Raw genomic sequence first — 15,379 nt, forward strand, 5'->3', positions numbered from 1 at the left:
CAACCAGCTCCTTTACATTTTGCCTTTTGGTGGATCATTTTACTGTTCTCACTCTCGCTGCTGTTCACTCAAACTTATTTTCAGATGTAAGCAGGTAGCTGTGTCCAGTAAAACAGTGAGCAGCTCTGATAAACCCACGCAACCTGCAGCTACAAACAGCAGTGAATAGAAGATGACGAAATGGTAAACATAGTGAGAGCGTTTGGCTGCTAAAGAGCCACACATTTCTCTCTGCAGATGGTGGAGACAGAAACTAAAAAGGAATGATTTTTTGACATACATTCACAAGGTAAAAATATGAATATTAGTCCATATCTGCTGGATGCGTAACTAAGCAAGAGTTTACTAACTCCTTCACCATGGCAACATTGTGTGGTGATGATATGTGCCCCCGAGTGACAAAAAAATTAAAAACATTACGTCAATGTTGTGGATTTTGCAGAGGCTTTTTGTCATCTAAAAGAACTGTAAGATTTCTTCCCTGCATGATTTCTAAAATATTATGATAACTGTGTGCAGGAGTTAATATATAAACTGTATATTAATCAGTTGTGACTATATTAATTACAATATTTTGCATTTAATCTTGTCTTATGCATTTATAAGAGGATGCTTTCAAATGATTTGTTCATAAAACTGTAAAGCAACAAACCAGCCTTGTCACCTTGTCCATAATTCACCATGTCTGATCAGCGCCTGCTCCCTGCTGGGCGCAGGCGAGTTCCGTCATCGTGCATTATGTAAAGTTTCACCTAGGCTGAACTGTGGGCCACATGCTCAGTGCTGTTATTGTTGCATAGCACGAGACACACTATCCACCTCTCAGAGAGCACCTAAATCTATCTGGATGATGTGAATGTACTGATAAGAAGGGGAAAGTTTCAGTCTTAAGGACACGAGGACACAAAAACAGGAAGAGAAATGCTTTCAAATAATTTCCATGTATCTATTTAAAAGCATTAAAAGCAGCCCTAAAAGATTTTATGAGCCCCCGGAGAATAGACTTTGGATTATCCGCTTGCATGGACACATCCTGTTACCTCTGAAAACCTGCCTCGTTCACATGTGACCTATATCACAGCCATACTGTCCACAAGCATGGCAGTTGTCATGGTAACCTACAAGTATCACAATCAATTGCTCACTGGGCCTTGGTTTCAGACTGCACAGCGCTTTGCCAATCACCTCCTCTGAAGCGTGACTCCTAAGCGCTGGTACCTCATTGCCTGGCTGGACACCTTGTGTTCACTCCTCGATTAAACTCTGAGCCTCAACTGTAGCCGGCAGCCTCCGCTTGGGTTCCAATTGTGGTGATTTGTCGCGTATTAGGCTTGTTAACTTTGTTATGTTTTTGCTGATGTTATGAGCTCATGTGGAGAAAACAGATTTTAACTTTTCGGATTTTCTGTGGGAGTATGTGGAGAAAACAGATTTTAACTTTTCGGATTTTCTGTGGGAGTACGCAACATTCAGGCTGTTCTGTTTGAACACTGTCTCACCCTGTATGAAAAGCAATCTTAAACAACCCTCCTAAATACAGCTGATAGACTGATCATGTATATTACACATGATACATAATTAAGTATAATAAGGACTTTGGCTATAAGTTGTTGACAAGGTGTTGACACAGTTCCTATAAGAATCACACTTCAGATATCTGAGAAGAAAAAAAAAATCCATACTGACCTTTCCTCTATTTTTCAAGCACAGGTAGTTCTCACATTCTCAACTGGTAATTTTGTTTTGTGCCGTCTTCTGAAGGCAGCAATTTGCTTGCAGCTTGTCATATTTTCCAACCTGAGCTGTAATATATTTAATTCCCTCACTGTCAACGTGATTTTTCTGTAAGTAATAGATACGCATAATAAAAACTCTATTTTTAAAATTTTAATTAAAGGATACAGTATTAAACAGTCTGTTGATCGAGTGCATGTGAAATGTATCAAATGTACCGAGGTAAAGTTTGTAGAGTGATATATGATGGAATGACATATAACACTGAATTTTGAACTGTGATTCTTGTTTTGTCTCACACACTTATTTTCCAAATGATTGAATGCATGTTTAGATTATGATTTGCAGTTTAAATAGATTGCTGTGAATGTATTATTATTATGAAATTGTTTTTTTGTACTTGGAGTTATGCATTGAGGAAAAAGCAGCTAAATAGAGGATAGAATCAGTGGTAAAGATCAGATTTGCACATGGCTTTCTAAACATGTTTCCATGGTGAGACCACGGTACTGTGTGTGTTTTTTTTTTTTTGTGGTGACATACATGTTGCAACATTTCAAACATTTTTTTCTTTGCTGCTGAATCCTACATTTCCCATAATTCAACCAAAACCCATCTTTCTGTCTTCTGATTTAAAAAACACAGAAGACATACAGCAGTAATCTGACCTTTATGTGTAAAATTAGTGTGGTACACTTTTAGTTTACAGACAAACAAATGTGTATAATTACTGTTTTGGAAACTGTCACAGGTTTCATCTTAATCAGTATTAAACAAAGGCCCCAAGAGGATTGTGTAACAAACCATGAATGAACCCTAAACTCTGAGTTGGTTAAACTTGACAGGTTTTGCAGTTCAATAATTCTTCTAGTCAAATCAAGTAGGTTATTTCTGCATGAAGCTCATTTACTGTGAATGAAAAAAATCAGTCAGTTGAACATTCAAAATGGTTTGCCATGTGAAAAGAAAAACAGAGCTTCCAATTTCACTCCAGTGGAGCAACAAATATTAATGAATGTGTGTGTGCAGAATGTGTATACTTTTTGGAAAATAGCACATCAGCAGCAGTGAAAATGAGTGAATCTCATGTTCAAAAATAACTGTGTCAACATCTAAATTTACAGCACTAGTAATATAAAGTGTATTCTCCCTTCGCTAACATTTAGCAGACTTGGGTTTTCATAATATGTTGATGGTTGGATAATTGGTGGGATGGGATGGTGTATTTTATAGTTACTCATCTGTAATTTGATGGATGAAACCCATGCTTGGCAGCATATAAAAAAAAAGAGACCAACAGGAAATATAATATTTCCCCTCCTGGAACATTTACTTTTGGCATCTAACCCTCCAACAGTTACTGATGGTTTAATGTACTGCACGCGTAAGATCTGTGGAAAATCGGATTATTGTTACAAGGCTAAATCAAACAATATTGCTCGTATTCATCACAAGAAGATGACAAAGAAGCTATATAGTTTGCCAGTGGGAGAGATTTAATGAGGCCTACAAATATACACATGCATCTTTAATATCTCACATTATAACTTGCATGCCCATGTCCTAACAGAGCATAGCTGTCAATTATCATGAGGAAACAGTGTCACTCCACTTTTACTTCACAGTGTAGAGCAATGAGACGTTCATTGTAAGACTAAAATAATAAATGTAGAAGTGCAGACTGGAATGACATGGACAATGACTGTACAGCTACCTCAAGCTTAACTGAAGGTCTTATCTGCTCCTGTGCTGCCTGTAAAGGTTCATTCGTAAAAACACAAATGGAAAAATGTGGCATCTCCAAAACACAATAGACTCCAGATTGCAAAGACAAGACAAGAAACAGGCTACAGTTACTGGAACACAAATCGAAGGTGGGTGGGAGAGTGTAAATACTTTTAACTTACTTGACAGTAACATAATATTAGAGCATTTTGTCACTGAATTTTCAAGAATAAATAATTCCTAGAATGAATAAAATTAAGATTTTTTTAAAAAAATTAAAATTTAGAAATTGTGCTCGCAGATAGCTCTGTTCTGTCTGAGATCTGCAGGGTATGGTGGAAAGGTATTTTCTGATTACTAGATCTCCGGTTTTATGATCCTCAGGGTTGGCATCGCTCACAAGGTCGACAAATCCATAATAATGTCACGTGACCTTTCTGGGATAAGCCTGACCATCCACAGGTTGTGGAACTAAGCTTTGAACATGCAGATGTTCATCTCAATCCTGGATTTAGCCCTGCTGTGGGTCCAAATCTGTGCCTCAGAGGTCGGTATGGGGTGCCCTCTGTTACCAATTAGGAAACATCAAACTCCTGTAATCATTTAAGGGTTACAGTGGAAAGGTATAGGAAAATATATAAAAGAAAGATGAGTAAATATATAAAGATAATGTCAATGTGATAATGTGCTGATTTTGTAGTTGTCTTAAAGGTCCAATGTGTAAGATTTAGTGGCATCTAGTAGTTTAGTCACTGATCACAACTCTGCTGCCTAAAGGAAAAACTACAATGGCCATGGAATATAATATTTGTGAAATATGAATATCTAGAGCCTGTGTTCAGTTTGTCCATTCTTGGCTACTGTAGAAAGATAGCAGTTCAACATGACAGCTACTGTGGAAGAGGACCCATGGTGTGTCTGTAGATATAAAAGTCTCATTCTAAGGTAACAAAAACATAATTATTCCTACCTTCGGGTAATTACACACTAATGAAAACATAGTTATGAATATGATATTCTGTAAATAGAGCCCCCTAAATCTTACACAATGACTACAGCGATATTGATAAGGTAAGCACTGACTTTTAATCATTCTTTGGGTCAACATGTCATCCCATCATCAAGTGCTTTAATGGGTCCATAGTCACTTGGTGATATTGTTCATTAAATCTGTTTTCCATTTGCATAATTATAATTTGTTTTCCATAATCTGCGCTAGTGGGAGCATGTAGATGTTGAACGGACGAGGGCCCAGAATAGAGCCTTGGGGAACTCCACGTCATGTTTGTATGCTCCGGTGTTTACTGACTGACAAAGTAGTCCCTGTCCGTTTAGTAATATGATCAGCCATGTCGAATGCATCACCAAGACCGAATAATACAAAAGCTGAAACTTTTCCACTGTGTGCGTGTAACAAAGTTATTTTAAAAGTGTGCACTGTATTTGAGTGGCCTGTAGTTCAATTGAAGAGCAACACATTCAAAAGAAGCTAATTTCCCACAAGACATCTGCTTGCCCTGAATAATATCTTCTACTTCTTATGCACTCTAGCTTTGCTCATAAAACTAAAGCTGGGAGGCTGTAAAATCTTTATTCATTATTTGTAAAATCTTTATTTATTTTTGGTAAAATCTTTATTCATTAGTTGTAAAATCTTTATTCATTATTTGATTGTTGTTCCAATAATTGTACAAAACATGTGGCTCATGCTCGATGTCATAGTGCCAGAACTGATGAGTGACGGAGGTGTGATGACAGAGTGGTGGTGGTGTGTGGGGTGTGGCTGCCTCTGAGTCACAGGGAAACTTTGCCCTGGGGCAGCAAAATGCTGGAGGGGCGTCTTTGAGAAGATGAGTCGTGGTGAGACAGGACCTGCGGGGTCTTGGCAAGGCTTGCACCATGGAGATTGTGCCCTCTGAGGGATGAAGTTTGGCAGGAAAATGAGCTCCTTCTGCTGCGGTTCAATTCGTGGATTTGGTGGCAGGGGCTTAGCAGTGATAGGAGCAGCAGAGAGACACAGATGGTTTTTCCACTGTATATATTCAAATGTTGTCTACTGGAGTTTTTAAATTACCACCATGACACAAATTGACCATTATCGTTTATAACTGTCTGTGGAAAACATTTATTGATGTTGGGTTGTTAGAGGAAAGTTTTTTTCTTTTTTAAATTTATTCCTCTCTGAGTTGTATGGAGTCAGCATCTAGTGGCCAGTAGAGGAAATGCATCTGGATGCACTTTGGCTCAACATTCAGCCAAGGTTTGTTGCCACTGTCGTATTATACAATAGTTAATACTCGCTTGTGCTCTCGACAACTATTTCATCAGTGTGCTGCAAGGAACCCCTACAGTCTTCTGATATTGTAAATACACCAGATCAAATTGCTACATTATGCCACTCAGTTTCTATTTTTATTCAGTGCTAAATCAACTTAAATTAATACATTTCTGTTGTATATTTCACCGTTCTCTGTAAAGCCTACAAATTGTATGTTGTGTTTAGTGGGCTGATTCCAGCAGGGCACCAGTCTCTCAGCTGACAGCAACAATTATAGTACTTTCACCATCACTTAAATCACACTTCAAGGCAGTTCTCCGGTTTAATTGAACAGTAAATGACCTTCCTGAATCTGTCTGTGTTACACATTTATTTATTTCTGCACGACTCACCATCTCTTCTGTTTCATTTCAAAAAACAAAATGACATAAAAAGTCTAGACATAGAAATGTGCTTATAAAAAGAAATGAATAAAGCCAGTGAGGGCAGAGTGTGAGGAGGCACATATTAAGTCATGTGGAGGAAAATGTGGCTTTCTTAGTAGTTAGCAGTAACATAAGCATGTACATAACCACATCACGTGATTCTCTTCCATCTGTTTTTCTTTCTCCAGTGGCAAATGAAGATGCGGAGAGCTCCACCAGACCACAAGCCAGTTTTGCACGTAGGTGTATGTTCACTCCATATTAGTCATGCTTTCGTTATTAGTCAGTTCATTAAATCTATTCATTTAAAATAACTTCACCTTTCAGATCAAAGTATTAAAATGTCATTTTACCCTGAGTTAATGAGACCTTAGCTACTGAGAATTGTGACTAGCTCATTAAAATGGAGGGGGATGGAGTTTGTGAACTGAGAAGATGATTTTCCAGGAATAATTAATCTGTTAATAAACGTAATCCACCCACACATCTTGTTGACAGTAGATTTAATCAGAAAATGTTTCTATTGGAGATTTAGAAAGAAATGTGAGAAAGATAAAGAACGGTTTAATTATTAATTATCATCATTCCAGCATTATCCAGGTGGTGTCTATGATTGGCTATTACCTGTCTTGGAAAATCAAAGTGAACCAATCAGAGGCAGAGTAGAGCTGTTCATCACTTTGGTATTTGTTCAGCACCTAATAAATCTATTTTATGATAAACTGCATATTTTTTTAGAGTGGCCTTTTATTACAGTACATCTGTATCATACTCATGCTGTTTAATCAGCATCTTGTCAAAGGAAAAGTGATAATCAACATGGATTTTAACAAATTTATGTGAGAAACAAATCATTTGTGTGCATAGAAGACGTCTTGGATCTTTTGCTTCAACTAACGCAAAATGGGAGCAAAAATTAAATATATAATAAAATATTCATGAAGATGCAGGGATCTGAAAATGATGGTAAAATCTTACGTATTACTACTTGTCTTGTCTGTGAAGTGTGTTATTTCTAAAGATACACTGGCATTGACTGTATACACCCACACGGGGGCAGCATTACAAAAGCGCTCGATTCTCTTCTTCCCTTTTTCTGAGATCCTGAAAGCCATGCACAGTGTCAGTGGAGAGTTAACAAATCTGTATTTGTCTATAATGTAAACAATGCAAAGGACCACCTGGAAAACATATGGAGGCTTGATTCATAACAAAATGACTGTACCGCAAAGACTTTGTTTTTTTTTTGCAGGCTCAAAGTCCCAGAGTGCTTTGTGGAATGCCATCACGGCGGGGATGGGGATCAAAGGCAAAGAGCAGAAGCCCCCCCTGAATGACCCACGAAGTCCTGAAGAGATTCTGGCTGACGATCTCCCTGCAGCAGATGAACCAGATGCCACAGAGAAAACAGCCATCAGGTTTGCCGCTGTCATGCTGCTACAGCAATAAAGAAAAAACGTTAATGGTCATGGAAAAAAAGTCCAGTTTGAAGACACAAGGCAACGTATACAATCAGCCATCAGTCTGCACTGAGTATTCTTTTTAAAGTTTTGATTAATGCGACTTTGATTATCAAGTTGACAAGATTTGGAGTAGATCCTCTTAGTCCTCTCTATGGAGAGGATAAGCTTCGGTCTGACATTTAACATTCTTAATACACACCCACGCACACACACACACGTTGCTAATTGCTATGTATGCCTGCTGACCTCAAGGGACATGGGCATGATTGATTCCACCTTGATAACAAGGACTTCAAACCACCATTAACATAATTTGTTGTCACCTTTAGAATATTGAACGTCTTTTAACGCCTGATTCCAATTAACCTTGATGGCTCTGGAGACCATTACAAATGCCGCAGGTGGCAAGAAGTGAGCATTTGTCACAGGATACTAAAAATGCAGCTAGTATGTGATAACAAGCTTTTGATTGAATGCAAAATAGACGAGGAGTTACGGCGAGCTGATTTAGAGAGACTGCATTCTTTTTGGCTTGTGTTTCAAACACTTACAATTTGTCTAAATTTCTTCCTCTGCTTTCATAATTCTCCCTTCAGTAATACATGCTTCTATTTCTCCTGCTACTTCTCTATGCTATCTCAAATTACAGTGCTGTTGTTCTCTGTCATAGTCTCTCCCGAGAAAACAGGTCCTTTTTTTTTTCTTCCAGAATAGGCTAGTGACAAGGAGAAAGTGATTTTCCACTTGACTGGACACAGCCTGTTCCTGCATTTAAAAGCTAGAGCCTCGATTTAAAATAAAAACATAGTCAGCGCAGGACACCTAAAAGCACTCTCACGTTCCATAGAGGAAACAGTTCATTTGTCCATAGAGACAGTGACTTATTTCAGTAAAGACATAACATAAGCTTTAATCAGGCTGGGGTAAGAAAATGCCGAGCACCAGCCAAATGCTGCTAAGTCTTTGGCTGAGGCTGAATAATTTGCATAAATGTCTACTGGAAAGGGAATGATTAATTTCAGTAGCTCTAACAGTTTAAATAAATGTATGCTTAAAAAAAAGTACCCTACCTTCTAAGTTCTTGTTTATTAAAGTCATTTGACTGGTGAAGTAGTGACTGCACAAGGTGGATTTGGTGATTTACAAGCAAACGTGGCCTCTAAGAGCTTGATCCACGTCTTTGTTTTGTTGCATCCATTGCATATGACTCACACTCCTCAACAGACAGACATCTTCTTATTCATGTCTATGTCTAGGAAGTCCCACCTGGGTCAGGGGAAGTCTTCGGACACCAACAGTGGTTAATAGAGGGCAAATCCACAGGGAGTAGCGGGGGATCTACAACTGAATGACAAATGGTTAGATTATGGAACAAGGTGATTAAATGAGCGCGGAACTAGCAGTAATCCATAAAATGATGTAACCACAGTGTCACCTCCAAGGCCGGGGATGGCTCTTATGCACCAGGCAATGATAATTAGATTTTATTGGAGAATGGAGAGGGATCACGTGATCTGTAGTAGGCAGGGTGGGATTGAGGGAGTTAAAGGACAGCTGCTATTGACCGTCATAGGCTGGATTAGAATGGAGGTAGAAGTCTGTCGAGCTTGGGGTGAATACGGAGAAAGATTTGATTGTGTTTTTAAAGCACTCCGCCGTTTTGATTAAACTTCACAGTCCATTTCCCTTCAAGTATTCTAAAGACGAGTTGAATGCGCTCAGCTGGTTGCAGTTTTCCAGTCACCCATCAGTCTACAAAGCTCCTTGATTACCTTTGTATATTTTTTCTGTCAATTTTCAGATCAGCTGAATGGCTGTCTGATACTTCAGATGCATAGCAGCCGCTGAAGTTGTTTTAGCATTACAGCTGCCTCTACAAGACAGTCGAGTGTGTGCTTAGTCACACAGTGAGGGACAGAAAACAATATGCAGCCATTAGTGAATAAACACACGGTGATTCATCTGTGCGGCTGGTGTCATGCTGTTGTTTTCTGCTCATTAGGGATGCCTTATGCATTTTAAAGCACGTCCTACCTATTGAATAGGCTATGTAGGGTTTCTATATAGGAGGTGAAACCAGTGATTTTTTATGTATAGCAGACATAAAAACATTATTTACCCCAAAGACCACAATCACTCACAATTTTCCACTTGTAGCCTACTTATGTTGTTTACACAGGGCGACTATTCTATTGTTTTACATCTGTCTTAATATAATTTGTGTGCCGATCACCTCCCTTTATGTGATAGGACTAATTCACAGTGCCTGACTTCACCTTCATCTTTCCATCAGGTGCTTTAACAATGTTTTCCTAGATGATCTCCATTCCGCCTGCTGATGAACCACACGAAGAGTTTTACTGTTCTCATTTGGATATCAGCATGTGATTTTATTGCACTATCTTCGCCGTCATTTCCACCAGCACTCTCATCCGTTTCAACTAGTGTAATTGATCGATTGATTTTTCGTTTTCCTTTAAAATTGCAACTCCGCTGTGACAGCCAAACGTGTCACAGCAGGGGTCCAACACAAAAAGCTATTAGAGTTATTTCCATTCTGGTCCCAAGAGAAAGGGGAAGTGAAAGGTTTTGGCCAAAGGATATGTTATACTCATTAGTTAAAATTACCTTTCTATTAGAAACTAATTACACACATGAGAATAGAAACCAGCAGATTTATTTCATTTGATGACAGATTGTTAAAATGAGGCAAATGAAACGTATTAAACATACCTATAATGTGTCGCCTGTTGGAGTGACATTTTTTCAAAACAGCTTTATATTACCTACAAAAATATCAAAGTATACCTCAGTCAAAAGGAAAAACACCTTTTTTCTCTCTTGACTGAGGTAGAACAAATTGTGTGTCAATATAAAAGCAAAATATGATCAAAAACAACAGCTTTAATGAGCAGGAATTATGTTGAAAGCATCAGATCTGTGTGGAGCGATGAGTTCATCACATTTATTTTTTTTTTCAGCAGACATTTTGACATGAAATAGCAGGCAAACACGGGTGTTACCAATGATACTAATTAAGTTGCTGTTCCATTCAGGTCAAACAGAGTCAGGCTGCTGCTGTGGTGCACGTTGGAAAGGCTCTGCAGCACTAAATGGAACAAAAGCCTAATTAGTATCATTGAAAACACCTGCGTTAACCATTTCATATCAAACTGTCTGCTGTGAAAAAAGGTCTATTCCCATCACAGAGTTTAAATGACGTCATCTCATCTTCTGCAGTTGTTCAACTGTCGATGGCGATGTGTGTTGCAAGCTTACAAAGGCGACTAAGAGGCTGCCCAATTAGCGACTAGTGAGAAAGAACATGTATGTGTTGTATGTGTTGCTAATTTTAATTGATTGGTGCATTTGGAGGACAAAGCATTTAAGAAAAAAATGTAAAACTGAGTACTCACTCTGCACACGTCCACAGAAACAGTGGCACCAAGGCTAACAGGCAAACAGAATCATAACAATCGTGCATCCACGGAGCTGAGACCGAAACTCTTCCGTGGACAGCTGTGTGATTTATCCGTTTGTTAATTGGATGCTGTGTGCTTCTGTGAACTTTGCAGTTGATTAAGGCGACCGTCTCCTCGGCGGCAGCCCACAGTTTTGGTGGCTGACCCGTCCTTTGGCTGCAGCCGCAGGTTCACAGACCCCCACTGACATCTGCTGTGCAGCAACAGCCTCCATCACTAGCCTCACTAGCTGGATAATGAGCCTCCACTGGCCAGTGTGACTGGGAGCACATGGGCAAATGGCAAAGCTATTTATCAGAATGATTGAGGCGTGACCTCACAGTTATGATGTTAAAGAGCTGTATGACTACTGTCTCCCACATGACGCCACATATTTCTTAGACTTTTAGACACTTTTCTGTGTAATGTATAAGAGGGGGCAGTTTTAGGAAAAAATAAAAACTGTAACTATGCCAAACCACTAATAAAATATTAATTAAAGTTAATTTAACCTCACAGTTTTGCAGAGTTTGCCCAAAGCATGAACTTATGTTATTGTAGATTAGCTATGCATACAGTATAATGCTGTTTGAGGTAATATAAAAGCTTCCAGCCTTTGCTTTGATCAATATGTTTATTCCCCTGTGTACAGCCTACAACCTTTGTCTAACAAAATAACTTTTTGGGTTATTGATTGAAGTACTGATCAATAGAAACTCACAGGGGTTTTTGGTCCACCTTGTTTTAATTAAATATGAACTTGTAATTTATTATTGTTAAGTAGACTGGTATATGGAATAGAAACATTTTTCATTTTAGAAATAAAATCAATGTGGTAAGTCCTATGAGATAAAGACAAAATATTGTGAAATGTTGTTATATTTATTTTATATTTTTCCAGAAGAATAGTTAGTTAGTGTATGTTTGAATTGACAGCTGCTGTGACAAGAGACAAATTTCTTTGGCTGCATTCACAAATAGGCTAAAAATGCCTTCACCTTTACCTCATGACTCCTGACCTCACTCAATAACAGTGTATTCACTTTGCCAACAGAAAAAAAAACGTGAATTACGATCTGCTCACTCATGATGTGAGTCATAGTCTTCACCTTATAGGCTTTGCACACATCTTATTGTCGGGTTAATATAGTTATGAGATCAGAGAAATGACAAGCTTTGGCCACCTAAAGGGTCAACAGATTTGTCTTGCCTGTGCAGCATACATTTTCTTTGGTGGTGTTTGTCACTTTGAGATGTGTGAGTTACAGTAAGTGCTGTGTTTTCTGAGCCTTGACCCTGAAGTGAACTCTGAGCAGAGACAATCACCATCTTTCGTGGACTATTTTATGGTGGCCATAATTCTCTGGAGACACAAGTTAGAAGTGATTTAAACAGGTAGGCATGATGACTTGTATCCGCAAACACTGGTTTTCGAATGGCTTTTGAAGACATTACATTAAAACTCCATCTGTGTTATCAAACCCTTTTCAAGTAGAGTTCAAATAGCTAAATCATATGATATCTTTAAATACAACTTTATTTATTCCTGTAGATATAATCTAAAAACGTACTGACAATGGCTAAAATAACCCTCTTTTTGTACTGCCACTTCCAAAGAAATGCAACAAGCCAGAGCTAATTTTACTTTTAAGCTGTTTTCAGCATCTTGTTTGGGTTTTTCAGTCTGTATTTAGACTACATGGTTGCCTCACAATGGCTTACACAAATGCCCACAGCCAAACCACTCGTGGAACAATAGAATCATTACAGCTTACTATGATCTACCTGGTAGTAGAAGCAAAGACAGTTTAGCATTTAGTCACTGATAACATTTGTAGCTTTGATGACTTTCTCGACAGTTTACTAACTCTTCAGACCCTCAGAGCATTTTTATTTCTAAAAAGTGACTAGCTACAAATTCTGGACCAACCTTTAGGGAAAAGGATGAAAAATGATTCAATAAAGTAATTTAAAGTGAGTCGAAACAAAGTTATTAAACAATGTAGAATGAAAAAAAAAAGAACTGGGACAATGTGAAAAAAGCTCATTTTGAGGCTCTGGGTGGTGAAAGATGAGCTGTCAGACGATCAGCCTACAAAGTTTTCTATCCAATAGTTGTTGGGATGTTTAAATCACCATTGTTTATAGAGTCATGCAACTAGTGTGGCTAAATGTCTCTTTACAGTGAATATAAATATTGTACAGGCTGAATGGTTTCTTCCTCACTTCATGCTGTTGTAACAGTTTGGACCTTTGTAGCTACAGTTGTGTAAGAGAAGAGCTATCCTTGTGTAAGCTGCCCAAATGTCAGAGTGCTGATTGCTTCCCCCCCCTCACCTCAGTCCTCAGTTCAGCTATTGTATGCATCACCTTTGACCTACAGGAATCTCTCTTGGAAATGAGGTAATAGTTAGTGTCTTCTCTGGGGTATTTTTCCACCTCCATCACTCTACAAATAAATGTAGCATGTGCTCTCAATTTCTCCCACCCATCCTTCCAATCCCACTACATCCAATACAAAAAGAGAGATGGAGTATAGATGGGAAATCTTATTTTGTGATAGATGGTCTTCACCGAACTATGGTCATTACTGCAAAGGCGATTGCTATTTTGATGCATAGATATCCTTATCGACTTGCCTGGAAATTTAAATGAGATTTGAATTTTTCATGTACCTCCAAATGGCCGGGGCTGTTAATGTCTTGATTTCGATGTGTGAGCTTGAGCACAGTGACAAGAATACCTTAGCGGAGTGTAATTTCCAGCCAAGTCCCTCTGTCATAGTCATACGAATAATTCATTTTCCCAAGACTTGATTCATTAGGTCTTTTTTGTGAGCAGTTATTGTAATAGTAATTAATCAGAGACATATTTTGATCATCGTTATATAAAGGGACACAATCAGTTTTAGCTCTTGTGTTGGTTCATCAATCTTGAAATTAAATAAAATGTTGGCTACATGTGTAAAATCTATCCTGTTCTTTAATCAGTCATTCGGACACATGTTGTTGCAGTGTAGCCCCCCAGAGGCAAACCTTTTATTCACATTCTGCTATATTTGCCTTTCTTCTTTTGAACTCCGTTTCAGTGTGTGACTATGTTACGAATTTTGTACTCTGTATCTGAATTTGTCTCTCACACTACTAATTACTCCCAGTTTTGCATTTGATTCCTTGGCAACAGTGACGTATAATTCAGAAAGAAAGAAAGAAACAAGCAAAAGACTCCTGTGTATTTCTAATATTTCATCACATACTCAACACTTTTGTATTGTCCCTCTCATCATCCAGTGGTCCAAATAAGCCACATTGCCACAGTTGTGTTTTCTTCCGGAAGCTGTTTCATTCATCAGTTGGCAATGTAATTAAAGTATTCTCTGAGATTCCTTGGGTACAAAGGCTCAGGGCCACATGTCTCTCAACAAGGCCGCATTCTTGATTCTGCTATTTAATGCGCCAGAGAACATTTTTTTTCCTCGTGAATAGGAGTGCTAGAAATATTTTCTCTTTAACTCTTTAGGACTATGAGAGCTTATCATTCCGTGATCATGAAAAGTCTTTTAATGAAAGTTGTCAGAATGTCATTTGACCACGTCTGAGGCAGGCGTTGACCTCTGTGGCTGGGAAATGGCTACAGAACAAGTCGATGTCCAACTTCAGGGCAGAAATAAACATATTTACAGCCTGGTACAAAAAACAGTTTTGGTCACTTGTGACAAGTGTACTGAGGATACTGACATTTTTCAAATCTTACAGTGCAAGTTGTCAAAAAGAAAAATTATAATCTGTTGTTTTTTTATGATGCACCATTGCCATTGTGCAGACGTAAAGCCAAAACCTCACTGGGCACGTCTCCATCACGGTTGTAGCGCTTGTTTTGGTCCGTCCACATGACTTCAAACCTCACCTGGAGTGTTTCAGAAGTGGAGTGCTTTGCCCAGGGTCAGTTTGGTGGGTGTTTCAAACATCGACTAGAACAACCATGATTAACTCCTGTGGCTACAGTCCACATGGAAAGCATCTTCAGTCAACACTCACTGTGTAGCTTTCCTTTCACTCGCTTCTCAGTGCGATGCTGCTTACACTGACCTTCCTTGCCCTTGCAGTGTTTTTGACACAACCTTTCTCACTGGGCTCAACCTTGTTCAGTATCACACTTACAGTACACATAGAGATGACATGGTACAGCAGGTCCCTGGGGTGTAAACCTGTGAACAGTAAGCAGTGAAATGTAAAGTCACTATCGTGGTTTCCCCTCAAATTGACCCGTCAACTCCAAGCCTGTGGCTTGTGA

At 38.7% G+C, this 15,379-nt stretch overlaps 1 protein-coding gene across 3 annotated transcripts in view; it reads left to right on the top strand.

The window, feature by feature from the left end:
- pde1cb (phosphodiesterase 1C, calmodulin-dependent b) overlaps positions 1-15,379 on the top strand; it is a 91,704-nt gene that overhangs the window by 10,827 nt on the left and 65,498 nt on the right. For all 3 annotated transcript variants that reach the window (XM_027291016.1, XM_027291017.1, XM_019272144.2), the window contains exons 2-3: positions 6,351-6,401; positions 7,415-7,580. In XM_027291016.1, coding sequence (XP_027146817.1) covers positions 6,351-6,401; positions 7,415-7,580 — 217 coding nt within the window. The remainder of the gene's footprint in view (positions 1-6,350; positions 6,402-7,414; positions 7,581-15,379) is intronic.

Source organism: Larimichthys crocea, chromosome II, assembly GCF_000972845.2.
Source record: "Larimichthys crocea isolate SSNF chromosome II, L_crocea_2.0, whole genome shotgun sequence".
Taxonomy (NCBI): Eukaryota; Metazoa; Chordata; class Actinopteri; family Sciaenidae; genus Larimichthys; species Larimichthys crocea.